We start from the raw sequence: 27703 nt of genomic DNA on the forward strand, positions 1-27703 counted from the left end.
CCTGAGAAGCCTGAACTGTCAGAGTCTCATGAGGCTTGAACTGTCAGAGCCCCATATAAGGAACCTGAACCTGCTGCAACTTGGCTTTGCACACTGACATGCTGCTACTGCAGCCCAAGTCCATAGACCTCATGGTTCCAAGAACAATACTTACCTTATGAGCCTGAAATGTCAGAACTCATACAAGGAACCGCCAAAACAACAAGTCCAAAACGACAGAACTCTTACCGTGACTCAATTAAAAAATCTGAATCTGACCCCAACCTTGTATTGTACTATACTACCCTGGTTAGTTAGCATACTTTTCCTGTACACATGTGTGTTTGCGTTATAATGTGTGTGTATCTGTGTCTACGTTAACCTGTCTCGCCTGTCTGTGGGTCCAGGCTGGGACGGCTGGGGCTGTACAGACCCCTCGGAGGCGTATTCCTATAGTTTCCAGCTCCTGTCCACCTTGCTGCTCTGTCTCAGTAACCTGATGTTCGTTCCTCCTGTGGTGATCGCTGTCCGTGGCCACTACCTTCTGGAGGCCTCTGTATACATCTTCACCATGTTCTTTTCTACTGTGAGTTATACACACACTCACACACTCACACTCATACACACACCTAAACACACTCTCTCTCTCACCCCCCCCCCCCCACACACACACACACACACACACACCCACCGACCCACACACACACACATTTTATTGTCATTATGAAGAATACTTAACAGTGAATAACATTGGTGAATACAGACATCCTTGTCTAGTTCCTCTTTGTAGCTGTAATGGTTAAGATACGTGTTACAACATTTTACTAGTAACCTTCTCACATGTTGCATACAATACCCAGGGTAGAGAGATGTGTTTAACCTTGTCATTTAGGACTCTGGAGTTTAATACGATACCCAGGGTAGAGAGATGTGTTTAACCTTGTCATTTAGGACTCTGGAGTTTAATACGATACCCAGGGTAGAGAGATGTGTTTAACCTTGTCATTTAGGACTCTGGAGTTTAATACGATACCCAGGGTAGAGTGATGCGTTGAACTGAATGACTCTGTGACATACAAGATGTACAAAACATGAAGGAAGTTGTCAGTCAGTCCCTCTGCTTTCCCTCTGCAGCTTTTTGTGTAAGGCTGTGTTTATTTGGCAGCTATTTTACATTTAGTTGTACTTTTATAATTCGTTACATTTTAGTCCTATTTCATCCTTCCATCCTAGTTGTCACCAGTCGACTAAAACAGTCAATTTCAGTCAGAAAATAGTCAATGTATTTCAGTTAACTATAAAATAGAGAATCTGACATGACCAGAGCAAAAATGGCCGATATGAAAGCAAAGATTATCAAAGACATGAATGTTTCTAATTAAATTACAATTGAAGTGTTCTGGCTGGCATCAGTTCAAAAGACAGATGAGAAGCAACATCGTGTCCTGGCTGATGAGAAGCAACATCGTGTCCTGGCTGATGAGAAGTAACATCGTGTCCTGGCTGATGAGAACCAACATCGTGTCCTGGCTGATGAGAACCAACATCTTGTCCTGTCTGATGAGAAGCAACATCGTGTCCTGGCTGATGAGAAGCAACATTGTGTCCTGGCTGATTAGAAGCAACATCTTGTCCTGGCTGATGAGAAGCAACATTGTGTCCTGGCTGATGAGAAGCAACATCGTGTCCTGGCTGATGAGAAGCAACATCGTGTCCTGGCTGATGAGAAGCAACATCGTGTCCTGGCTGATGAGAACCAACATCGTGTCCTGGCTGATGAGAACCAACATCGTGTCCTGTCTGATGAGAAGCAACATCGTGTCCTGGCTGATGAGAAGCAACATTGTGTCCTGGCTGATGAGAAGCAACATTGTGTCCTGGCTGATTAGAAGCAACATCTTGTCCTGGCTGATGAGAAGCAACATTGTGTCCTGGCTGATGAGAAGCAACATCGTGTCCTGGCTGATCAGAAGCAACATCGTGTCCTGGCTGATGAGAAATTGTCCATTAGTCTCACTTGGAATTTTTGTTACAAAAATGAAAAGCAATTTGTCTCGTTATCGTCATTAGTTTTATTCAAGAAAAATTGTTTCAGCAAAGTTATTATTGATGAAATGAAATGAACACTGGCGTAATGGAACACCGACATAGAGCCCAGATTACCAAAATATTACTGATATTAAGTACTCAGACAATGTTTCTACATAACCCAACATGAAGATATACAGTTATTCACTACAAGGCTCTCTACCACCACCATGCTTCACCATAGGGATGGTGCCAGGTTCCCCATTCATGGCCTGCTCATTGTGGTATAGAAAAGCATGTGAACAATACACACTCCATGTTTTTAAAACTGAATACTTCACATTATCTTCCTTATTTTTATGAATGTAATTTATTTATTCCAGTTCTACCATTTTCTTATTTTCTTAGCTGTGTTCTATTCTAGTTCTACAATGCTACAGTATTTAATGTTATATATTGTGTGTAATTTCAGTTCTACCATGCGTGTGACCAGCCTGGTATCGTGGTGTTTTGTATCATGGAATACGATGTTCTCCAGTTCTGTGACTTTCTGGGTTCCCTCATGTCTGTCTGGGTCACCGTCATCTCTATGGCCCGGCTCAAGTCTATCATTAAACAGGTTAGTGCTCTATCCAACTCTATGCCCAGGCTCAAGTCTATCATCAAACAGGTTAGTTATGTATCACAGGGGGTTGGTGGCACCTTAATTGGGGAGGACGGGCTGGTGGTAATGGCTGGAGCGGCATAGTGGAACGGTATCAAATACATCAAACACATGGTGTCCAGGTCTTTAATGCCAATCCATTCTCTCCATTCAGGACATTATTATGAGACGTTCTCCCCTCAGCAGCCTCCTGTTTTATGTACAGGGCATTCAGAAAGTATTCAGACCCCTTGACTTGTAACACATTTTGTGACATTACAGCCTTTTTCTAAAATTGATTAAATGTTTTTTTCCTCATCAATGTACACACAATACCCCATAATGACATCACAATACCCCATAATGACATCACAATACCCCATAATGACAAAGCGGAAACAGGTTTTTAGACATTTTTGCAAATGTATTAAAAATAAAAAAACAGAAATACCTTAATTATATAAGCATTCAGATCCTTTGCTATGAGACTCGAAATTGTGCACAAGGATGGCGCCGACAGAGATGGTCGCCTCGCTTCGTGTTCTCAGGAAACTATGCAGTATTTAGTTTTTTATGTATTATTTCTTACATTGTTACCCCAGGAAATATTAAGTCTTATTACATACAGACGGGAGGAACTATTGGATATAAGAGAAACGTCAATTCACCAACATTACGACCAGGAATACGACTTTCCAGAAGCGGATCCTCTGTTTGGTCCATCACCCAGAACAATGGATCGGATCCCAGTAGGCGACCCGAAACAATGACGCTGCAGAAAGGGCAGACGGAGCGGTCTTCTGGTCAGGCTCCGTAGATGGGTTCATCGCTCAACGCTCCCGAGTTTACTACTCGCCAATGTCCAGTCTCTTGACAACAAGGTAGACGAAATCCGAGCAAGGGTTGCCTTCCAGAGAGACATCAGAGATTGTAACATTCTCTGTTTCACGGAAACATGGCATTATAACATACGTTATCAGAGTCGGTACAGCCACCCGGTTTCTTCACGCATCGCTCCGACAGAAACAAACATCTCTCTGGTAAGAAGAAGGGCGGGGGTGTATGCCTAATGATTAACAAGTCGTGGTGTGATCATAACAATATACAGGAACTCAAGTCCTTGTGTTCACCTGACCTAGAATTCCTTACAATCAAATGCCGACCACATTATCTACCAAGAGAATTCCCTTCGATTATAATCACAGCTGTGTATATCCCCCTCAAGCAGACACTTCGACGGCCCTGAAAGAACTTAATTGAACTCTATGTAAACTGGAAACCACATGTATATCCTGAGGCTGCATTTATTGTAGCTGGGGATTTTAACAAAGCTAATCTGAAAACAAGGCTCCCTCATTTTTATCAGCATATCGAATGCCGACCCGGGCTGGCAATTCTGGATCATTGCTACTATAACTTCCGTGATGCATACAAAGCCCTCCCTCGCCCTCTTTTTTGGCAAATCTGACCATGACTCCATTTTGTTGCTCCCAGCCTATAGACAGAAACTAAAAAACGCCCGTGCTCAGGTCTGTTCAACGCTGGTCTGACCAATCTGATTCCACGCTTCAAGAATGCTTCGATCACGTGGACTGGGATATGTTCCGGATAGCCTCAGACAATAACATTGATGTATACACTGATTCGGTGAGCGAGTTTATTAGCAAGTGCATTGGTGATGTTGTACCCACGGTGACTATTAAAACCTTCCCCAACCAGAAACCGTGGATTGATGGCAGCATTCACGCAAAACTGAAAGAGCGAACCACTGTTTTTATTCAGGGCAAGGCGACCGGAAACATGACCGAATACAAACAGTGTAGCTATTCCCTCCGCAAGGCAATCAAACAAGCTAAGCATCAGTATAGAGACAATGTAGAGTCACAATTCAACTGCTCAGACACGAGACGTATGTGGCCGGGTCTACAGTCAATCATGGATTACAAAAAAATCCCAGCCCCGTCGTGGATACTGACGTCTTGCTCCCAGACAAACTAAACAACTTATTTGCTCGCTTTAAGAACAATACAGTGCCACTGACACGGCCTGCTACCAAAACCTGCGGTCTCTCCTTCACCGCAGCCAACATGAGTAAAATATTTAAACGTGTTAACCCTTGCAAGGCTGCCGGCCCAGACGGCATCCCCAGCCACGTCTTCAGGGCATGGTCAGACCAGCTGGCTGGTGTGTTTACGGACATATTCAATCAACCCTTATCCCAGTCTGCTGTCCCCACATGCTTCAAGACGGCCAACATTGTTCCTGTTCCCTAGAAAGCTAAGTTAACTGAGATAAATTACTATCGCCCAGTAGCACTCACTTCCATCATCATGAAGTGCTTTGAGAGACTAGTCAAGGACCATATCACCTCCACCTTACCTGACACCCTAGACCCACTCCAATTTGCGTACAGCCCCAATAGGTCCACAGACGGCGCAATCGCAATCACACTGCATACTGTCCTAACCCATCTGGACAAGAGGAATACCTATGTAAGAATGCTGTTCATTGACTACAGGTCAGCATTTAACACCATAGTACCCTCCAAACTCGTCATTAAGCTCGAGACCGTGGGAGTGTGGTGTCAGGAAAATAACCACACACTCAACATCAACAAAACAAAGGAGATGATCGTGGACTTCAGGAAACAGCAGAGGGAGCACCCCCCTATCCACATCGATGGGACAGTAGTGGAGAAGGTGCAAAGTTTTAAGTTCCTCTGCGTACACATCATGGATAAACTGAAATGTTCCACCCACACAGACAGCGTTGTGAAGAAGGCGCAACAGCCCCTCTTCAATCTCGGGAGGCTGAAGTAAATTAGCTGTCATCGAAAACACTCACAAACTTTTACAGATGCACAATCGAGAGCATCCTGTCGGGCTGTATCACCGCCTGGTACGGCAACTGCTCCGCCCACAACCGTAAAGCTCTCCAGTGGGTAGTGAGGTCTGCACAACGCATCAACGGGGGCAAACTACCTGCCCTCCAGGACACCTACACCACCCGATGTCACAGGAAGGCCAAAAAGATCATTAAGGACATCAACCACCCGAGCCTCTGCCTGTTCACCCCTCTATCATTCAGAAGGCGAGGTCAGTACAGGTGCATTAAAGCAGGGACCGAGAGACTGAAAAACAGCTTCTATCTCAAGGCCATCAGACTGTTAAACAGCCATCAATAACATTGAGTGGCTGCTGCCAACATACTGACTAAAATCTCTAGCCACTTTAATAATAAAAAATTGGATGTAATAAATGTATCACTAATCACTTAAACAATGACATTTTATATAATATTTACATACCGTACATTGCTCATCTCATATGTACATACTGTACTCTATACCATCTACTGCATCTTGCCTATGCCTCACGGCCATCGCTCATCCATATATGTACATGTCTCTTTCACTCATTTAGATTTGTGTGTTTTAGGTAGTTGTTGGGGAATTGTTAGATTACTTGTTAGATATTACTGCACTGTCTGGACTAGAAGCACAAGCATTTCTTTACACTCGCATTAACATCTGCTAACCATGTGTATGTGACCAATACAATCGATTGGAGTCCACCTGTGGTAAATTCAATTGATTGGACATGATTTGGAAAGATACACACCTGTCTATATAAGGTCCCACAGTTGATAGTGCATGTCAGAGCAAAAACCAAGGAATGAGGTCGAGAGAACTGTCCGTAGAGCTCCAAGACAGGATTGTGTCGAGGCACAGATCTGGGGAAGGGTACCAAAACATTTCTGCAGCATTGAAGGTCCCCAAGAACACAGTGGCCTCCATCATTCTTAAATGGAAGAAGTTTGGAACCACCAAGACTCTTCCTAGAGCTGGCCGCCCGGTCAAACTGAACAATCAGGGTAGAAAGGCCTTGGTCAGGGAGGTGACCAATAACCTGATGGTCACTCTGACATGAGATGGGAGAAACTTCCAGATGGACAACCACCTCTGCAGCACTCCACCAATCAGGCCTTTATGGTAGAGTGGCCAGACAGAAGCCACTCTTCAGTAAAAGGCACATGACAGCCCGCTTGGAGTTTACCAAAAGGTGCCAACAGGACTCTCAGACCATGAGAAACAAGATTCTCTGGTCTGATGAAACCAAGATTGAACTATTTGGCCTGAATGCAAAGCATCACATCTGGAGGAAACATGGCACCATCCCTACGGTGAAGCATGGTGGTGGCAACATCATTCTGTCGGGATGTTTTCAGCGGCAAGGACTGGGAGACTAGTCAGGATCGAGGGAAAGATGAACGGAGAAAAGTACAGAGAGATCCTTGATGATCCTTGATGAAAACCTGCTCCAGAGCACTCAGGACCTCAGACTGGGGCAAAGGTTCTCCTTCCAACAGGACAATGACCCTAAGCACACAGCCAAGACAAAACAGGAGTGGCTTTGAGACAAGTCTCTAAATGTTCTTGAATGGCCCAACCAGAGCCCGAACTTGAACTTGATTTAACATCTCTGGAGAGACCTGAAAATAGCTGTGCAGCGACCCTCCCCATCCATCCTGACAGAGCTTGAGATGATCAGCAGAGAAGAATGGGAGAAACTCCCCAAATACAGGTGTGCCAAGCTTGTAGGGTCATACCCAAGAAGACTCAAGGCTGTGATCACTGTCATATGTGCTTCAACAAAGTACTGAGCAAAGGGTCTGAATACTTATGTAAATGTGATATTTTAGTTTTTTATTTGTAGTAAATTTGCAAACATTTCTAAAATCCTATTTTTGCTTTGTTGTTATGGGGTATTGTGTCTAGATTGATGAGGGGGGGAAAACAATTGAAATCCATTTTAGAATAAGGCTGTAACATAACAAGATGTGGAAAAATTCAAGGGGTCTGAATACTTTCCTAATGCACTGATGTAAATTATTAATGTGTGTATTATGTGTGTGTCTATGTTGTTTTAATGTATCTTCCACATTCATACTAATATATATACTATATATACACTAAACAAACATATGACATCAAATAGGGGTTCAACTGACTGACAAAATAAAGAGGTAAATTGTTGGCCAAAATTACAATATTACGCAAAAATCTAAATGCAACATGCAACAATTTCAAATATTTAACCGAGTTACAGTCAATTGAAATAAACTCATTTTAGGCCCTGATCTATGGATTTCACATGACTGGGAATACAGATATGACTCTGATGGTCACAGATACCATAAAAAAAGGTAGGGGTGTGGATCAGAAAACCAGTCAGTATCTGGTGTGACCACCATTTGCCTCATGCAGCTTGACACATCTCCTTCACATAGAGTTGATCAGGCTGTTAATTGTGGCCTGTGGAATGTTGTCCCACTCCTCTGTGTGAAGTTGCTGGATATTGGCAGGAACTGGAACATTCTGTCGTCCACATTGATCCAGAACATCCCAAACATGCCCAATAGGTGAAATGTCTGGTGAGTATGCAGGCCATGGAAGAACTGGGACACTTTTAACTGGGACATTTCTAGGAATTGTGTTCAGATGACATGGGGCCTTGCATTATCATGCTCTCATATGGCTCATCGTCAGACAGACAAAGGACACTGTTCTCTTTCACGGTTTATTCTGCAACAATGTGTAAACTTCAGAACAACTGCAAACCCACCATGGATCAATCAAGAGTTTAACAACCCTTTGACCAGAACTCTACAACTTACATTTATACAGTGCCTTGCGAAAGTATTCGGCCCCCTTGAACTTTGCGACCTTTTGCCACATTTCAGGCTTCAAACATAAAGATATAAAACTGTATTTTTTTGTGAAGAATCAACAACAAGTGGGAAACAATCATGAAGTGGAACGACATTTATTGGATATTTCAAACTTTTTTAACAAATCAAAAACTGAAAAATTGGGCGTGCAAAATTATTCAGCCCCCTTAAGTTAATACTTTGTAGCGCCACCTTTTGCTGCGATTACAGCTGTAAGTCGCTTGGGGTATGTCTCTATCAGTTTTGCACATCGAGAGACTGACATTTTTTTCCCATTCCTCCTTGCAAAACAGCTCGAGCTCAGTGAGGTTGGATGGAGAGCATTTGTGAACAGCAGTTTTCAGTTCTTTCCACAGATTCTCGATTGGATTCAGGTCTGGACTTTGACTTGGCCATTCTAACACCTGTATATGTTTATTTTTGAACCATTCCATTGTAGATTTTGCTTTATGTTTTGGATCATTGTCTTGTTGGAAGACAAATCTTCGTCCCAGTCTCAGGTCTTTTGCAGACTCCATCAGGTTTTCTTCCAGAATGGTCCTGTATTTGGCTCCATCCATCTTCCCATCAATTTTAACCATCTTCCCTGTCCCTGCTGAAGAAAAGCAGGCCCAAACCATGATGCTGCCACCACCATGTTTGACAGTGGGGATGGTGTGTTCAGCTGTGTTGCATTTACGCCAAACATAACGTTTTGCATTGTTGCCAAAAAGTTCAATTTTGGTTTCATCTGACCAGAGCACCTTCTTCCACATGTTTGGTGTGTCTCCCAGGTGGCTTGTGGCAAACTTTAAACGACACTTTTTATGGATATCTTTAAGAAATGGCTTTCTTCTTGCCACTCTTCCATAAAGGCCAGATTTGTGCAATATACGACTGATTGTTGTCCTATGGACAGAGTCTCCCACCTCAGCTGTAGATCTCTGCAGTTCATCCAGAGTGATCATGGGCCTCTTGGCTGCATCTCTGATCAGTCTTCTCCTTGTATGAGCTGAAAGTTTAGAGGGACGGCCAGGTCTTGGTAGATTTGCAGTGGTCTGATACTCCTTCCATTTCAATATTATCGCTTGCACAGTGCTCCTTGGGATGTTTAAAGCTTGGGAAATCTTTTTGTATCCAAATCCGGCTTTAAACTTCTTCACAACAGTATCTCGAACCTGCCTGGTGTGTTCCTTGTTCTTCATGATGCACTCTGCGCTTTTAACGGACCTCTGAGACTATCACAGTGCAGGTGCATTTATACGGAGACTTGATTACACACAGGTGGATTGTATTATTCATCATTAGTCATTTAGGTCAACATTGGATCATTCAGAGATCCCCACTGAACTTCTGGAGAGTTTGCTGCACTGAAAGTAAAAGGGCTGAATAATTTTGCACGCCCAATTTTTCAGTTTTTGATTTGTTAAAAAAGTTTGAAATATCCAATAAATGTCGTTCCACTTCATGATTGTGTCCCACTTGTTGTTGATTCTTCACAAAAAAATACAGTTTTATATCTTTATGTTTGAAGCCTGAAATGTGGCAAAAGGTCGCAAAGTTCAAAGGGGCCGAATACTTTCGCAAGGCACTGTATATACATATATATATATATTTATATCCAGTTGAAGTCAGAAGTTTACATACACCTTAGCCAAATACATTAATCCTAGTTAAAATACCCTGTTTTAGGTCAGTTAAGATCACCACTTCATTTTAAGAATGTGAAATGTCAGAATAATAGTAGAGAGTGATTTATTTCAGCCTTTTATTTCTTTCATCACATTCCCAGTGAGTCAGAAGTTTACATACACTCAATTAGTATTTGGTAGCATTGCCTTTAAATTGTTTATCTTGGGTCAAACGTTTTGGGTAGCCTTCCACAAGCTTCCCACAATAAGTTGGGTGAATGTTGGCCCATTCCTCCTGACAGAGCTGCTGTAACTGAGTCAGGTTTGTAGGCCTTCTTACTTGCGCACACTTTTTCAGTTATGCCCACAAATTTTCTATAGGATTGAGGTCAGGGCTTTGTGATGGCCACTCCAATACCTTGACTTTGTTGTCCTTAAGCCATTTTGCCACAACTTTGGATGTCTGCTTCAGGTCATTGTCCATTTGGAAGACCCATTTGCGACCAAGCTTTAACTTCCTGACTGATGTCTTGAGAAGTTGCTACAATATATCCAAATAATTTTCCTCTCTCATGATGTCATCTATTTTGTGAAGTGCACCAGTCCCTCCTGCAGCAAAGCACCCCCACAACATGATGCTGCCACCCCGTGCTTCACGGTTGGGATGGTGTCCTTCGGCTTGCGAGCCTCCCACTTTTTCCTCCAAACATAACGATGGTCATTATGGCCAAACAGTTTCATCAGACCAAAAAGTACAAAAAAAAGTACAAAAAGTACGATCTTTGTCCCCATGTGCAGTTGCAAACCGTAGTCTGGCTTTTTTTATGGCGATTTTGGAACAGTGGCTTCTTCCTTGCTGAGTGGCATTTCAGGTTATCATCTTCAAATAATATTTTTGCAGGAATCTCCTTGCGAATGATTTTGCCGAAGATTGTATTACCGCCGTGCTGGGCAACCTGAGCTTTTGCTATCGATATAGGACTCGTTTTACTGTGGATATAGATACTTTTGTACCTGTTTCCTCCAGCATCTTCACAAGGTCCTTTGCTGTTGTTCTGGGATTGATTTGCACTTTTCGCACCAAAGTATGTTCATCTCTAGGAGACAGAACGCGTCTCCTTCCTGAGCAGTGTGACGGCTGTGTGGTCCCATGGTATTTATACTTGCGTACTATTGTTTGTACAGATGAACGTGGTACCTTCAGCTGTTTGGAAATTGCTCCCAAGGATGAACCAGACTTGTGGAGGTCTACAATTTGTTTTCGAAGGTCTTGGCTGATTTCCTTTGATTTGCCCATGATGTCAAGCAAAGAGACACCGAGTATGACTCAAATGATGTCAATTAGCCTATCAGAAGCTTCTAAAGCCATGACATCAATTTCTGGAATTTTCCAAGCTGTTTAAAGGCACAGTCAACTTAGTGTATGTTAACTTCTGACCCACTGGAATTGTGATGCAGTGAATTATAAGTGAAATAATCTGTCTGTAAAAAAAAAAATTGTTGGGAAAATGACTTGTGTCATGCACAAAGTAGATGTCCTAACCTGACTTGCCACAACTATAGTTTGTCAACAAGAAATTTGTGGAGTGAATGAAAAACAAGTTTTAATGACGCCAACCTAAGTGTATGTAAACTTTCGACTTCAACTGTGTACAGTATATATATATTTATATTTATACAGGGATGCGTATACTCACATAATACAACAGATGGCTCCACATACTGTACATAACTTGGCTCCTTAAAAATGACAACTCATACAACTAAAGATGTCTATTTCAACCCTGTTACACAACAACTGAAGTTGGGTACGATGGTACCAGGTCAAGACGCTCTTCCCTGAGACGGTTTCTGAAAGTCTGTGCAGAAATTCTTCAGTTATGCAAATCCACAGTTTCATCAGCTGTCCGGGTGGAGTTCCTGGGCTGGCGTTGTTACACGTGGTCTGCGGTTATGAGGCCGGTTGGACGTACTGCCAAATTCTCTTAAACGACGTAGGAGAGGCGGCTTATGGTAGAGAAATTAAAATGTATTTCTCTGGCAACAGCTCTGGTGGACATTCCTGCAGTCGGCATGCCAATTGCACGCTCCCTCAAAACTTGAGACATCTGTGGCATTGTGTTGCGTGACAAAACATTTTAGAGTGGGCTTTTATTGTCCACAGCACAAGGTGCACCTTTGTAATGATCGTGCTGTTTAATAATCAGCTTCTTGATATTCCACACCTGTCAGGTGGATGGATTATCTTGGTAATGTAGGAATGCTCACTAACAGGGATGTAAACACATTTGTGCACAACAAAACAATTTAAGAGAAATAAGTGAGTATGGAACATTTCTATGATCTTTTATTTCAGCTCATGAAACCATGGGACCAACACTTTACATGTTGTGTTCATATTTTTGTTCAGAATAGTTGATCTCCATAGATAATCTACACATTACAGAGACATACAGTAGAACCACTTTCACATTAGAGAGAAGTAGATAAGCTGATACAAAGATATAGGAGTCAGTAATCTGTCACCGTTTATTCTCTGGTTGTTGACATTCTGCTGTATTCAACAGTAAACACTAGCGGGAACTTCCTCCCTTCTTCTCGCTCTACCTCTCTCCATCCCTCTCTCCTTCTGTCTCACTGACAGAGACAAAATGAGTGACAAAGAGAGAGAGAGAGAAAGGGAAAGAATGGGAGAGAAGTGGAGAGAGTGATGAAGAAATATTGAGAGAGAGAGAGAGCGAAAGAGGGAAAGAGAAAGTGCCCGACCAAACATCTGCTGTCTTCTAGAGGTTTTCATTTTGCTGAGCAGTGCAGAACGCAGCCACTAATCAAATCACACATGTCAGACTGGCAGGGGAGGAGAGCTTTGTGTGTGCGTTTGTGTTTGTGTCTGTGTGTGTGTTTGTGTCTGTGTGTGTGTGTGTGTGTGTGTGTGTGTGTGTGTGTGTGTGTGTGTGTGTGTGTGTGTGTGTGTGTGTGTGTGTGTGTGTGTGTGTGTGTGTGTGTGTGTGAGAGAGTGTGATGTGTGAGTGAGTGAGTGAGTGAGTGAGTGAGTGATCAGCACCTGCTAGAAGTATAATGTAAACTGCTCACTGCTGCAGCCTGATGGTGTAGCCAGCCTGATGGTGCAGTCTGATGGTGTAGCCAGCCTGATGGTGCAGTCTGATGGTGTAGCCAGCCTGATGGTGCAGTCTGATGGTTTAGCCAGCCTGATGGTGCAGTCTGATGGTTTAGCCAGCCTGATGGTGCAGTCTGATGGTGTAGACAGCCTGATGGTGCAGTCTGATGGTGCAGCCTGATGGTGCAGTCTGATGGTGCAGCCTGATGGTGTAGCCAGCCTGATGGTGCAGCCTGATGATGCAGCCAGTCTGATGGTGCAGTCTGATGGTGCAGCCTGATGGTACAGCCAGTCTGATGGTGCAGTCTGATGGTGCAGTCTGATGGTGCAGTCTGATGGTACAGTCTGATGGTGCATTCTGATGGTGCAGCCAGTCTGATGGTGCAGCCAGTCTGATGGTGCAGCCAGTCTGATGGTGCAGCCTGATGGTGCAGCCAGCCTGATGGTGCAGTCTCATGGTGCAGCCAGATGGTGCAGTCTGATGGTGCAGTCTGATGGTGCAGCCTGATGGTGCAGAGAGTCTGATGGTGCAGCCAGTCTGATGGTGCAGTCAGCCTGATGGTGCAGCTAGCCTGATGGTACAGCCAGTCTGATGGTGCAGTCTGATGGTGCAGTCTGATGGTGCAGTCTGATGGTACAGTCTGATGGTGCATTCTGATGGTGCAGCCACTCTGATGGTGCAGCCAGTCTGATGGTGCAGCCAGTCTGATGGTGCAGTCTCATGGTGCAGCCAGATGGTGCAGTCTGATGGTGCAGTCTGATGGTGCAGCCTGATGGTGCAGAGAGTCTGATGGTGCAGCCAGTCTGATGGTGCAGTCAGCCTGATGGTGCAGCTAGCCTGATGGTACAGCCAGTCTGATGGTGCAGTCTGATGGTGCAGTCTGATGGTGCAGTCTGATGGTACAGTCTGATGGTGCATTCTGATGGTGCAGCCACTCTGATGGTGCAGCCAGTCTGATGGTGCAGCCAGTCTGATGGTGCAGCCAGTCTGATGGTGCAGCCTGATGGTGCAGCCAGCCTGATGGTGCAGTCTCATGGTGCAGCCAGATGGTGCAGTCTGATGGTGCAGTCTGATGGTGCAGCATGATGGTGCAGCCTGATGGTGCAGCCAGCCTGATGATGCAGTCTGATGGTGCAGCCAGCCTGATGGTGCAGCCAGTCTGATGGTACAGCCAGTCTGATGGTGCAGTCTGATGGTGCAGTCTGATGGTGCAGTCTGATGGTACAGTCTGATGGTGCATTCTGATGGTGCAGCCACTCTGATGGTGCAGCCAGTCTGATGGTGCAGCCAGTCTGATGGTACAGCCAGTCTGATGGTGCAGTCTGATGGTGCAGTCTGATGGTGCAGTCTGATGGTACAGTCTGATGGTGCATTCTGATGGTGCAGCCACTCTGATGGTGCAGCCAGTCTGATGGTGCAGCCAGTCTGATGGTGCAGACAGTCTGATGGTGCAGCCTGATGGTGCAGCCAGCCTGATGGTGCAGTCTCATGGTGCAGCCAGATGGTGCAGTCTGATGGTGCAGTCTGATGGTGCAGCCTGATGGTGCAGAGAGTCTGATGGTGCAGCCAGTCTGATGGTGCAGTCAGCCTGATGGTGCAGCCAGCCTGATGGTGCAGCCAGTCTGATGGTGCAGCCAGTCTGATGGTGCAGTCAGTCTGATGGTGCAGCCAGCCTGATGGTGCAGCCTGATGGTGCAGCCAGCCTGATGGTGCAGCCAGCCTTATGGTGCAGCCTGATGGTGCAGCCAGCCTGATGGTGCAGCCTGATGGTGCAGCCAGCCTGATGGTGCATCCTGATGGTGCAGCCAGTCTGATGGTGTAGCCAGTCTGATGGTGCAGCCAGCCTGATGGTGCAGCCTGATGGTGCAGCCAGCCTGATGGTGCAGCTAGCCTGATGGTGCAGCCAGTCTGATTGTGTAGCCAGTCTGGTCGTGCAGCCAGTCTGATGGTGCAGTCTGGTGGTGCAGCCAGTCTGATGGTGTAGCCAGTCTGATGGTGCAGCCAGCCTGATGGTGCAGCATGATGGTGCAGCCTGATGGTGCAGCCAGCCTGATGATGCAGTCTGATGGTGCAGCCAGCCTGATGGTGCAGCCAGTCTGATGGTACAGCCAGTCTGATGGTGCAGTCTGATGGTGCAGTCTGATGGTGCAGTCTGATGGTACAGTCTGATGGTGCAGCCACTCTGATGGTGCAGCCAGTCTGATGGTGCAGCCAGTCTGATGGTACAGCCAGTCTGATGGTGCAGTCTGATGGTGCAGTCTGATGGTGCAGTCTGATGGTACAGTCTGATGGTGCATTCTGATGGTGCAGCCACTCTGATGGTGCAGCCAGCCTTATGGTGCAGCCTGATGGTGCAGCCAGCCTGATGGTGCAGCCTGATGGTGCAGCCAGCCTGATGGTGCATCCTGATGGTGCAGCCAGTCTGATGGTGTAGCCAGTCTGATGGTGCAGCCAGCCTGATGGTGCAGCCTGATGGTGCAGCTAGCCTGATGGTGCAGCCAGTCTGATTGTGTAGCCAGTCTGGTCGTGCAGCCAGTCTGATGGTGCAGTCTGGTGGTGCAGCCAGTCTGATGGTGTAGCCAGTCTGATGGTGCAGCCAGCCTGATGGTGCAGCATGATGGTGCAGCCTGATGGTGCAGCCAGCCTGATGATGCAGTCTGATGGTGCAGCCAGCCTGATGGTGCAGCCAGTCTGATGGTACAGCCAGTCTGATGGTGCAGTCTGATGGTGCAGTCTGATGGTGCAGTCTGATGGTACAGTCTGATGGTGCAGCCACTCTGATGGTGCAGCCAGTCTGATGGTGCAGCCAGTCTGATGGTACAGCCAGTCTGATGGTGCAGTCTGATGGTGCAGTCTGATGGTGCAGTCTGATGGTACAGTCTGATGGTGCATTCTGATGGTGCAGCCACTCTGATGGTGCAGCCAGTCTGATGGTGCAGCCAGTCTGATGGTGCAGCCAGTCTGATGTTGCAGCCTGATGGTGCAGCCAGCCTGATGGTGCAGTATCATGGTGCAGCCAGATGGTGCAGTCTGATGGTGCAGTCTGATGGTGCAGCCTGATGGTGCAGAGAGTCTGATGGTGCAGCCAGTCTGATGGTGCAGTCAGCCTGATGGTGCAGCCAGTCTGATGGTGCAGCCAGTCTGATGGTGCAGTCAGTCTGATGGTGCAGCCAGCCTGATGGTGCAGCCTGATGGTGCAGCCAGCCTGATGGTGCAGCCAGCCTTATGGTGCAGCCTGATGGTGCAGCCAGCCTGATGGTGCAGCCTGATGGTGCAGCCAGCCTGATGGTGCATCCTGATGGTGCAGCCAGTCTGATGGTGTAGCCAGTCTGATGGTGCAGCCAGCCTGATGGTGCAGCCTGATGGTGCAGCCAGCCTGATGGTGCAGCCAGCCTTATGGTGCAGCCTGATGGTGCAGCCAGCCTGATGGTGCAGCCTGATGGTGCAGCCAGCCTGATGGTGCATCCTGATGGTGCAGCCAGTCTGATGGTGTAGCCAGTCTGATGGTGCAGCCAGCCTGATGGTGCAGCCTGATGGTGCAGCTAGCCTGATGGTGCAGCCAGTCTGATTGTGTAGCCAGTCTGATGGTGTAGCCAGTCTGATGGTGCAGCCAGCCTGATGGTGCAGCCTGATGGTGCAGCTAGCCTGATGGTGCAGCCAGCCTGATGGTGCATCCTGATGGTGCAGCCAGTCTGATGGTGTAGCCAGTCTGATGGTGCAGCCAGCCTGATGGTGCATCCTGATGGTGCAGCCAGTCTGATGGTGTAGCCAGTCTGATGGTGCAGCCAGCCTGATGGTGCAGCCTGATGGTGCAGCTAGCCTGATGGTGCAGCCAGCCTGATGGTGCATCCTGATGGTGCAGCCAGTCTGATGGTGTAGCCAGTCTGATGGTGCAGCCAGCCTGATGGTGCAGCCTGATGGTGCAGCCAGCCTGATGGTGCATCCTGATGGTGCAGCCAGTCTGATGGTGTAGCCAGTCTGATGGTGCAGCCAGCCTGATGGTGCAGCCTGATGGTGCAGCCAGCCTGAAAAAAAAAAAAAAATAATAATAATAATAATAATAATAATATCGCTCTTGCTGCTGGTGAGTCTCTGATCCACCTCTACTCAGACAACACCATTCTGTATACTTCTGGCCCCTATTTGGACACTGTGTTAACTACTCTCCTTCCGTGGCCTCCAATTGCTCTTAAATTCAAGTAAAACTAATTGCATGCTCTTCAACCGATCGCTGCCCGCACCCGCCCACCCATCACTACTCTGGACGGTTCTGACTTAGAATATGTGGACAACTACAAATGGTGTCTGGTTAGACTGTAAACTCTCCTTCCAGACTCACATCAAGCATCTCCAATCCAAAGTTAAATCTAGAATTGTCTTCCTATTTCGCAACAAAGCATCCTTCTTCACTCAAAGATCATGCTGCCAAACATACCCTTGTAAAACTGGCCATCCTACCGATCCTCGACTTCGGCGATGTCATTTACAAAATAGCCTCCAATATCCTACTCAATATATTGGGTGCAGTCTATCACAGTGCCATCCGTTTTGTCACCAAAGCCCCATATACTACCCACCATTGCGACCCGTACGCTCTCGTTGGCTGGCCCTCGCTTCATACTCGTCGCCAAACCCACTGGCTCCATGTCATCTACAAGACCCTGCTAGGTAAACTCCCCCCTTATCTCAGCTTGCTGGTCACCATAGCAGCACCCACCTGTAGCACGCACTCTAGCAGGTATATCTCTCTGGTCACCCCCAAAACCAATTCTTCCTTTGGCCGCCTCTCCTTCCAATTCTCTGCTGCCAATGACTGGAACGAACTACAACAATCTCTGAAACTGGAAACACTTATCTCCCTCACTAGCTTTAAGCACCAGCTGTCAGAGCAGCTCACAGATTACTGCACCTGTACACAGCCCATCTATAATTTAGCCCAAACAACTACCTCTTTCCCTACTGTATTTATTTATTTTATTTATTTATTTATTTTTGCTCCTTTGCACCCCATTATTTTTATTTCTACTTTGCACATTCTTCCACTGCAAATCTACCATTCCAGTGTTTTACTTGCTATATTGTATTTACTTTGCCACCATGGCCTTTTTTTGCCTTTACCTCCCTTATCTCACCTCATTTGCTCACATCGTATATAGACTTGTTTATACTGTATTATTGACTCCATATGATTTTACTCCATGTGTAACTCTGTGTCGTTGTATGTGTCGAACTGCTTTACTTTATCTTGGACAGGTCGCAGTTGTAAATGAGAACTTGTTCTCAACTGGCCTACCTGGTTAAATAAAGGTCATATAAATAAATAAATAAAATAACCCTCTCTATCATCTCTGTCTGTCTGTCTGTCTGTCTGTCTGTCTGTCTGTCTGTCTGTCTGTCTGTCTGTCTGTCTGTCTGTCTGTCGATGTTTAACCCTCTCCGCTCGCTCTCCAGGTGCTGTATTTACTCGGGGCCATGACTCTCTCCATGGCTCTCCAGTTGGACCGTCACGGCCTGTGGAACCTCCTGGGACCGTCCCTCTTCGCCCTGGGCATCATGGCTGTAGCCTGGGTAAGAATGTCCCCAACACTTACATCCTTTGTCCACTCTCTGTCTGTCTGCCTGTCGTGAAAAAGGCGTGACAGTGACTCTTCCCCGTCAGGAGGTTGAAAAGGTTTGGCATGGGCCCTTTAATCCTGAAAAGGTTTGGCATGGGCCCTTTAATCCTGAAAAAGTTTGGCATGGGCCCTTTAATCTTGAAAAGGTTTGGCATGGGCTCTTTAATCTTGAAAAGGTTTGGCATGGGCCCTTTAATCTTGAAAAGGTTTGGCATGGGCCCTTTAATCTTGAAAAGGTTTGGCATGGGCCCTTTAATCTTGAAAAGGTTTGGCATGGGCCCTTTAATCTTGAAAAGGTTTGGCATGGGCCCTTCAATCTTGAAAAGGTTTGGCATGGGCCCTTTAATCCTGAAAAGGTTTGGCATGGGCCCTTTAATCCTGAAAAAGTTTGGCATGGGCCCTTTAATCTTGAAAAGGTTTGGCATGGGCCCTTTAATCCTGAAAAGGTTTGGCATGGGCCCTTCAATCTTGAAAAGGTTTGGCATGGGCCCTTTATTCCTGAAAAAGTTTGGCATGGGCCCTTTAATCTTGAAAATGTTTGGCATGGGCCCTTTATTCCTGAAAAAGTTTGGCATGGGCCCTTTAATCCTGAAAATGTTTGGCATGGGCCCTTTAATCCTGAAAAGGTTTGGCATGGGCCCTTTAATCTTGAAAAGGTTTGGCATGGGCCCTTTAATCCTGAAAATGTTTGGCATGGGCCCTTTAATCCTGAAAAGGTTTGGCATGGGCCCTTTAATCTTGAAAAGGTTTGGCATGGGCCCTTTAATCTTGAAAAGGTTCTACACCTTTTACCACTGATATTGACTGGTTGCATCACTGCTTGGCAACAGCACCGGCCTCGAACGCATGGTGCAACAGAGGGTTGTGTGTATAGCCCAGTACAATACTGGGGCCGCTCTCCCAGCCATCCAGGACATCTATCAGGCAGTTTGAAAAGAAGGCCTGGAAAATCGTCAAAGACTCCAACCACTCAAGCCATAGACTATTTTCTCTGCTGCCGCACGGCAAGAGGTACTGGTGCATCAAGTCTGACTCCATCAGGCTCTCGAACAGCGTCTATCTCCAAGCAATACTGACTGATAAAGAGCTGACAAAATAGCTACACGGACCGAGTTTACCTTGTATCTCTATTGACCTTTTATTTCCATCTTGGCACTCTCTATGCCCACTCACAGGGCCCTGCACACTACACACACACAAACACTCACTCCATTATTTTCTCACTCCCACATTTATACTGACTCTACACACCCACTCACCCACTCACATGCAGTGCCTTGCAAAAGTACTCATCCCCCTTGGCATTTTTCCTATTTTGTTGCATTACAACCTGTAATTTAAATTGATTTTTATTTGGATTTCATGTAATGGACATACACAAAATAGTCCCAATTGGTGAAGTGAAATGAAAAAAAAAAAATGAAAAAAAAAAAAAAATGAAAAGTGGTGTGTGCATATGTTTTCACCCCCTTTGCTATGAAGCCCCTAAATAGATCTGGTGCAACCAATTATCTTCAGAAGTCACATAATTAGTTAAATAAAGTCCACCTGTGTGCAATCTAAGTGTCACATGATCTGTCACATGATCTCGGTATATATACACCCGTTCTGAAAGGCCCCAGAGTCTGCAACACCACTGAACAAGGGGCACCACCAAGCAAGCAGCACCGTGAAGACCAAGGAGCTCTCCAAACAGGTCGGGGACAAAGTTGTGGAGAAGTACAGATCCGGGTTGGGTTATAAAAAAACATCAGAAACTTTGTACATCCCACGGAGCACCATTAAAATCCATTATTAAAACATGGAAAGAATATGGCACCACAACAAACCTGTCAAGAGAGGGCCGCCCACCTAAACTCACAGACCAGGCTAGGAGGGCATTAATCAGAGAGGCAGCAAAGAGACCAAAGAAAACCCTGAAGGAGCCACAAAGCTCCACAGCGGAGATTGGAGAATCTGTCCATAGGACCACTTTAAGCTGTACACTCCACAGAGCTGGGCTTTATGGAAGAGTGGCCAGAAAAAAATCCATTGCTTAAAGAAAAAAAATAAGCAAACACGTTTGGTGTTCGCAAAAAGGCATTTTGGAGACTCACCAAACATATGGAAGAAGGTACTCTGGTCAGATTAGACTAAAATTGAGCTTTTTGGCAATCAAGGAAAATGCTATATCTGGCGCAAACCCAACACCTCTCACCACCCTGAGAATGCCATCCCCACAGTGAAGCATGGTGGTGGCAGCATCATGCTGTGGGGATGTTTTTCATCGGCGGAGACTGGGAAACTGGTCAGAAATGAAGGAATGATGTATGGCGCTAATTATGTTCTGTAATCAGTGATAAATTATAATTATATTCTGTAGTCACTGATAAATTATAATTATATTCTGTAATCACTAACGAAGGATAATTATATTCTGTAGTAACTGATAAATTATAATTCTATTCTGTAATCAGTGATAAATTATAATTATATTCTGTAATCACTGATAAATTATAATTATATTCTGTAGTAACTGATAAATTATAATTATATTCTGTAATCAATGATAAATGATAATTATGTTCTGTAATCAGTGATAAATTATAATTATATTCTGTAATCACTGATAAATTATAATTATATTCTGTAATCACTGATGAATGATAATTATATTCTGTAGTCACTGATAAATTATAATTATATTCTGTAATCACTGATGAATGATAATTATATTCTGTAGTAACTGATAAATTATAATTATATTCTGTAATCACTGATAAATGATAATTATATTCTGTAGTCACTGATAAATTATAATTATATTCTGTAATCACTGATGAATGATAATTATATTCTGTAGTCACTGATAAATGATAATTATATTTTGTAGTCACTGATAAATGATAATTATATTCTGTAGTCACTGATAAATTATAATTATATTCTGTAATCACTGATGAATGATAGTTATATTCTGTAATCAGTGATGAATGATAATTATATTCTGTAATCACTAATAAATGATAATTATATTCTGTAGTCACTGATAAATGATAATTATATTCTGTAGTCACTGATAAATTATAATTATATTCTGTAATCACTGATGAATGATAATTATACTCTATAATCAGTGATAAATTATAATTATATTCAGCTATCACTGATAAATTATAATTATATTCTGTAATCAATGATAAATGATAATTATGTTCTGTAATCAGTGATAAATTATAATTATATTCTGTAATCACTGATAAATTATAATTATATTCTGTAGTCACTGATAAATTATAATTATATTCTGTAGTCACTGATAAATAAAAACCTAATGTTCTCCTAGTAACAGCAACTAGTGTGACACTGAGACTGAGATGACAGAGACCGCTGAGACTGAGATGACAGAGACCCCTGAGACTGAGATGGCAGAGACCCCTGAGACTGAGATGACAGAGACCCCTGAGACTGAGATGACAGAGACCCCTGAGATTGAGATGACAGAGACCCCTGAGACTGAGATGGCAGAGACCCCTGAGACTGAGATGGTAGAGACCACTGAGACTGAGATGACAGAGACCCCTGAGACTGAGATGATAGAGACCCCTGAGACTGAGATGACAGAGACCCCTGAGACTGAGATGACAGAGACCCCTGAGACTGAGATGACAGAGACCCCTGAGACTGAGATGACAGAGACCCCTGAGACTGAGATGACAGAGACCCCTGAGACTGAGATGCAGAGACACCTGAGACTGAGTGGGACAAATGCAGGAAGCAGCTCACTGTGAGATTGTTGCCCAGGGCAAAACACTGGTACACACACACACGCACGCACGCACGCACGCAAGCACACACACACACACACACACACACACACACACACACACACACACACACACACACACACACACACACACACACACACACACACACACACACACACACACACAATACATCACTCAGTCAGGTGTGGAGCATTGTTAATGCGTGTGTGTTGCTGAGTAAGATACTTGATTGAGATGGACTTGTGGAACAACAGATTGTCAAGACAACAGGACAAATACAGCGTGCTAGATTTACTGCAGAAGTTTACGTCCTAGTTCCTAGACTTATAGATACAGCTGAACGGTACTCTCCTAGTTCCTAGACCTATAGATACAGCGAGCAGTTGAACGGTACTCTCCTAGTTCCTAGACCTATAGATACAGCGAGCAGTTGAACGGTACTCTCCTAGTTCCTTGACCTATAGATACAGTTGAACGGTACTCTCCTAGTTCCTAGACCAATAGATACAGCGAGCAGTTGAACGGTACTCTCCTAGTTCCTAGACCAATAGATACAGTTGAACGGTACTCTCCTAGTTCCTAGACCTATAGATACAGTTTAACGGTACTCTCCTAGTTCCTAGACCTATAGATACAGTTTAACGGTACTCTCCTAGTTCCTAGACCAATAGATACAGTTGAACGGTACTCTCCTAGTTCCTTGACCAATAGATACAGCGAGCAGTTGAACGGTACTCTCCTAGTTCCTAGACCTATAGATACAGCGAGCGGTTGAACGGTACTCTCCTAGTTCCTAGACCTATAGATACAGTTGAACGGTACTCTCCTAGTTCCTAGACCTATAGATACAGTTGAACGGTACTCTCCTAGTTCCTAGACCAATAGATACAGTTGAACGGTACTCTCCTAGTTCCTAGACCTATAGATACAGTTGAGCGGTACTCTCCTAGTTCCTAGACCAATAGATACAGTTGAACGGTACTCTCCTAGTTCCTAGACCTATAGATACAGCGAGCGGTTGAACGGTACTCTCCTAGTTCCTAGACTTATAGATACAGTTGAACGGTACTCTCCTAGTTCCTTGACCTATAGATACAGTTGAACGGTACTCTCCTAGTTCCTAGACCTATAGATACAGTTGAACGGTACTCTCCTAGTTCCTAGACTTATAGATACAGTTGAACGGTACTCTCCTAGTTCCTAGACCTATAGATACAGTTGAACGGTACTCTCCTAGTTCCTAGACCTATAGATACAGTTGAACGGTACTCTCCTAGTTCCTAGACCTATAGATACAGCGAGCGGTTGAACGGTACTCTCCTAGTTCCTAGACCTATAGATACAGTTGAACGGTACTCTCCTAGTTCCTAGACCTATAGATACAGTTGAACGGTACTCTCCTAGTTCCTAGACCTATAGATACAGTTGAACGGTACTCTCCTAGTTCCTAGACTTATAGATACAGCGAGCAGTTGAACGGTACTCTCCTAGTTCCTAGACCTATAGATACAGCGAGCAGTTGAACGGTACTCTCCTAGTTCCTAGACCTATAGATACAGTTGAGCGGTACTCTCCTAGTTCCTAGACCAATAGATACAGTTGAACGGTACTCTCCTAGTTCCTAGACCTATAGATACAGCGAGCAGTTGAACGGTACTCTCCTAGTTCCTAGACTTATAGATACAGTTGAACGGTACTCTCCTAGTTCCTAGACCTATAGATACAGTTGAACGGTACTCTCCTAGTTCCTAGACCTATAGATGCAGTTGAACGGTACTCTCCTAGTTCCTAGACCTATAGATACAGTTGAACGGTACTCTCCTAGTTCCTAGACCTATAGATACAGTTGAACGGTACACTCCTAGTTCCTAGACCTATAGATACAGTTGAACGGTACTCTCCTAGTTCCTAGACCTATAGATACAGTGAGCAGTTGAACGGTACTCTCCTAGTTCCTAGACCTATAGATACAGCGAGCAGTTGAACGGTACTCTCCTAGTTCCTAGACCAATAGATACAGTTGAACGGTACTCTCCTAGTTCCTAGACCAATAGATACAGTTGAACGGTACTCTCCTAGTTCCTAGACCTATAGATACAGTTGAACGGTACTCTCCTAGTTCCTAGACCTAAAGATACAGTTGAACTGTACTCTTCTAGTTCCTAGACTTATAGATACAGTTGAACGGTACTCTCCTAGTTCCTAGACCTATAGATACAGTTGAACGGTACTCTCCTAGGTCCTAGACCTATAGATACAGTTGAACGGTACTCTCCTAGTTCCTAGACTTATAGATACAGTTGAACGGTGCTCTCCTAGTTCCTAGACTTATAGATACAGTTGAACCGTACTCTCCTAGTTCCTTGACCAATAGATACAGCGAGCAGTTGAACGGTACTCTCCTAGTTCCTAGACCTATAGATACAGCGAGCGGTTGAACGGTACTCTCCTAGTTCCTAGACCTATAGATACAGTTGAACGGTACTCTCCTAGTTCCTTGACCTATAGATACAGTTGAACGGTACTCTCCTAGTTCCTTGATCAATAGATACAGCGAGCGGTTGAACGGTACTCTCCTAGTTCCTAGACCAATAGATACAGTTGAACGGTACTCTCCTAGTTCCTAGACCAATAGATACAGCGAGCAGTTGAACGGTACTCTCCTAGTTCCTAGACCTATAGATACAGTTGAACTGTACTCTCCTAGTTCCTAGACCTAAAGATACAGTTGAACGGTACTCTCCTAGTTCCTAGACCAATAGATACAGCGAGCAGTTGAACGGTACTCTCCTAGTTCCTAGACCTATAGATACAGTTGAACGGTACTCTCCTAGTTCCTAGACCAATAGATACAGTTGAACTGTACTCTCCTAGTTCCTAGACCTATAGATACAGCGAGCAGTTGAACGGTACTCTCCTAGTTCCTAGACCTATAGATACAGTTGAACGGTACTCTCCTAGTTCCTAGACCTATAGATACAGTTGAACGGTACTCTCCTAGTTCCTAGACCAATAGATACAGCGAGCAGTTGAACGGTACTCTCCTAGTTCCTAGACCTATAGATACAGCGAGCAGTTGAACGGTACTCTCCTAGTTCCTAGACCAATAGATACAGTTGAACGGTACTCTCCTAGTTCCTAGACCTATAGATACAGCGAGCGGTTGAACGGTACTCTCCTAGTTCCTAGACCTATAGATACAGTTGAACGGTACTCTCCTAGTTCCTAGACCTAAAGATACAGTTGAACTGTACTCTTCTAGTTCCTAGACTTATAGATACAGTTGAACGGTACTCTCCTAGTTCCTAGACCTATAGATACAGTTGAACGGTACTCTCCTAGTTCCTAGACTTATAGATACAGTTGAACGGTACTCTCCTAGTTCCCAGACCTATAGATACAGTTGAACGGTACTCTCCTAGTTCCTAGACCTATAGATACAGTTGAACGGTACTCTCCTAGTTCCTAGACTTATAGATACAGTTGAACGGTACTCTCCTAGTTCCTAGACTTATAGATACAGTTGAACGGTACTCTCCTAGTTCCTTGACCAATAGATACAGCGAGCAGTTGAACGGTACTCTCCTAGTTCCTAGACCTATAGATACAGCGAGCGGTTGAACGGTACTCTCCTAGTTCCTAGACCTATAGATACAGTTGAACGGTACTCTCCTAGTTCCTAGACCTATAGATACAGTTGAACGGTACTCTCCTAGTTCCTAGACTTATAGATACAGCGAGCAGTTGAACGGTACTCTCCTAGTTCCTAGACCTATAGATACAGCGAGCAGTTGAACGGTACTCTCCTAGTTCCTAGACTTATAGATACAGTTGAACGGTACTCTCCTAGTTCCTAGACCAATAGATACAGCGAGCAGTTGAACGGTACTCTCCTAGTTCCTAGACCTATAGATACAGCGAGCAGTTGAACGGTACTCTCCTAGTTCCTAGACTTATAGATACAGTTGAACGGTACTCTCCTAGTTCCTAGACCTATAGATACAGTTGAACGGTACTCTCCTAGTTCCTAGACTTATAGATACAGTTGAACGGTACTCTCCTAGTTCCTAGACCTATAGATACAGTTGAACGGTACTCTCCTAGTTCCTAGACCTATAGATGCAGTTGAACTGTACTCTCCTAGTTCCTTGACCAATAGATACAGTTGAACGGTACTCTCCTAGTTCCTAGACTTATAGATACAGTTGAACGGTACTCTCCTAGTTCCTAGACCAATAGATACAGTTGAACGGTACTCTCCTAGTTCCTAGACCTATAGATACAGTTGAACGGTACTCTCCTAGTTCCTAGACCTATAGATACAGTGAGCAGTTGAACGGTACTCTCCTAGTTCCTAGACCTATAGATACAGCGAGCAGTTGAACGGTACTCTCCTAGTTCCTAGACCTATAGATACAGTTGAACGGTACTCTCCTAGTTCCTAGACCTATAGATACAGTTGAACGGTACTCTCCTAGTTCCTAGACCAATAGATACAGCGAGCAGTTGAACGGTACTCTCCTAGTTCCTAGACCTATAGATACAGCGAGCAGTTGAACGGTACTCTCCTAGTTCCTAGACCAATAGATACAGTTGAACGGTACTCTCCTAGTTCCTAGACCTATAGATACAGCGAGCGGTTGAACGGTACTCTCCTAGTTCCTAGACCTATAGATACAGTTGAACGGTACTCTCCTAGTTCCTAGACCTAAAGATACAGTTGAACTGTACTCTTCTAGTTCCTAGACTTATAGATACAGTTGAACGGTACTCTCCTAGTTCCTAGACCTATAGATACAGTTGAACGGTACTCTCCTAGTTCCTAGACTTATAGATACAGTTGAACGGTACTCTCCTAGTTCCTAGACTTATAGATACAGTTGAACGGTACTCTCCTAGTTCCTTGACCAATAGATACAGCGAGCAGTTGAACGGTACTCTCCTAGTTCCTAGACCTATAGATACAGCGAGCGGTTGAACGGTACTCTCCTAGTTCCTAGACCTATAGATACAGTTGAACGGTACTCTCCTAGTTCCTAGACCTATAGATACAGTTGAACGGTACTCTCCTAGTTCCTAGACTTATAGATACAGCGAGCAGTTGAACGGTACTCTCCTAGTTCCTAGACCTATAGATACAGCGAGCAGTTGAACGGTACTCTCCTAGTTCCTAGACTTATAGATACAGTTGAACGGTACTCTCCTAGTTCCT

General features: G+C 44.7%; 1 protein-coding gene across 1 annotated transcript in view; it reads left to right on the plus strand.

Moving 5' to 3' along the window:
• The window catches only part of tmem8b (transmembrane protein 8B), a 251306-nt gene that overhangs the window by 212459 nt on the left and 11144 nt on the right, over positions 1-27703 (plus strand). Inside the window, exons 10-12 of the mRNA XM_036936604.2 lie at positions 387-565; positions 2480-2626; positions 18561-18677. Of these exons, the coding sequence (XP_036792499.2) occupies positions 387-565; positions 2480-2626; positions 18561-18677 (443 nt within the window). The remainder of the gene's footprint in view (positions 1-386; positions 566-2479; positions 2627-18560; positions 18678-27703) is intronic.

The sequence above is a fragment of the Oncorhynchus mykiss genome, chromosome 11 (genome assembly GCF_057628025.1).
Source record: "Oncorhynchus mykiss isolate SJ-2025 chromosome 11, ASM5762802v1, whole genome shotgun sequence".
In the NCBI taxonomy this organism is placed as follows: domain Eukaryota; kingdom Metazoa; phylum Chordata; class Actinopteri; order Salmoniformes; family Salmonidae; genus Oncorhynchus; species Oncorhynchus mykiss.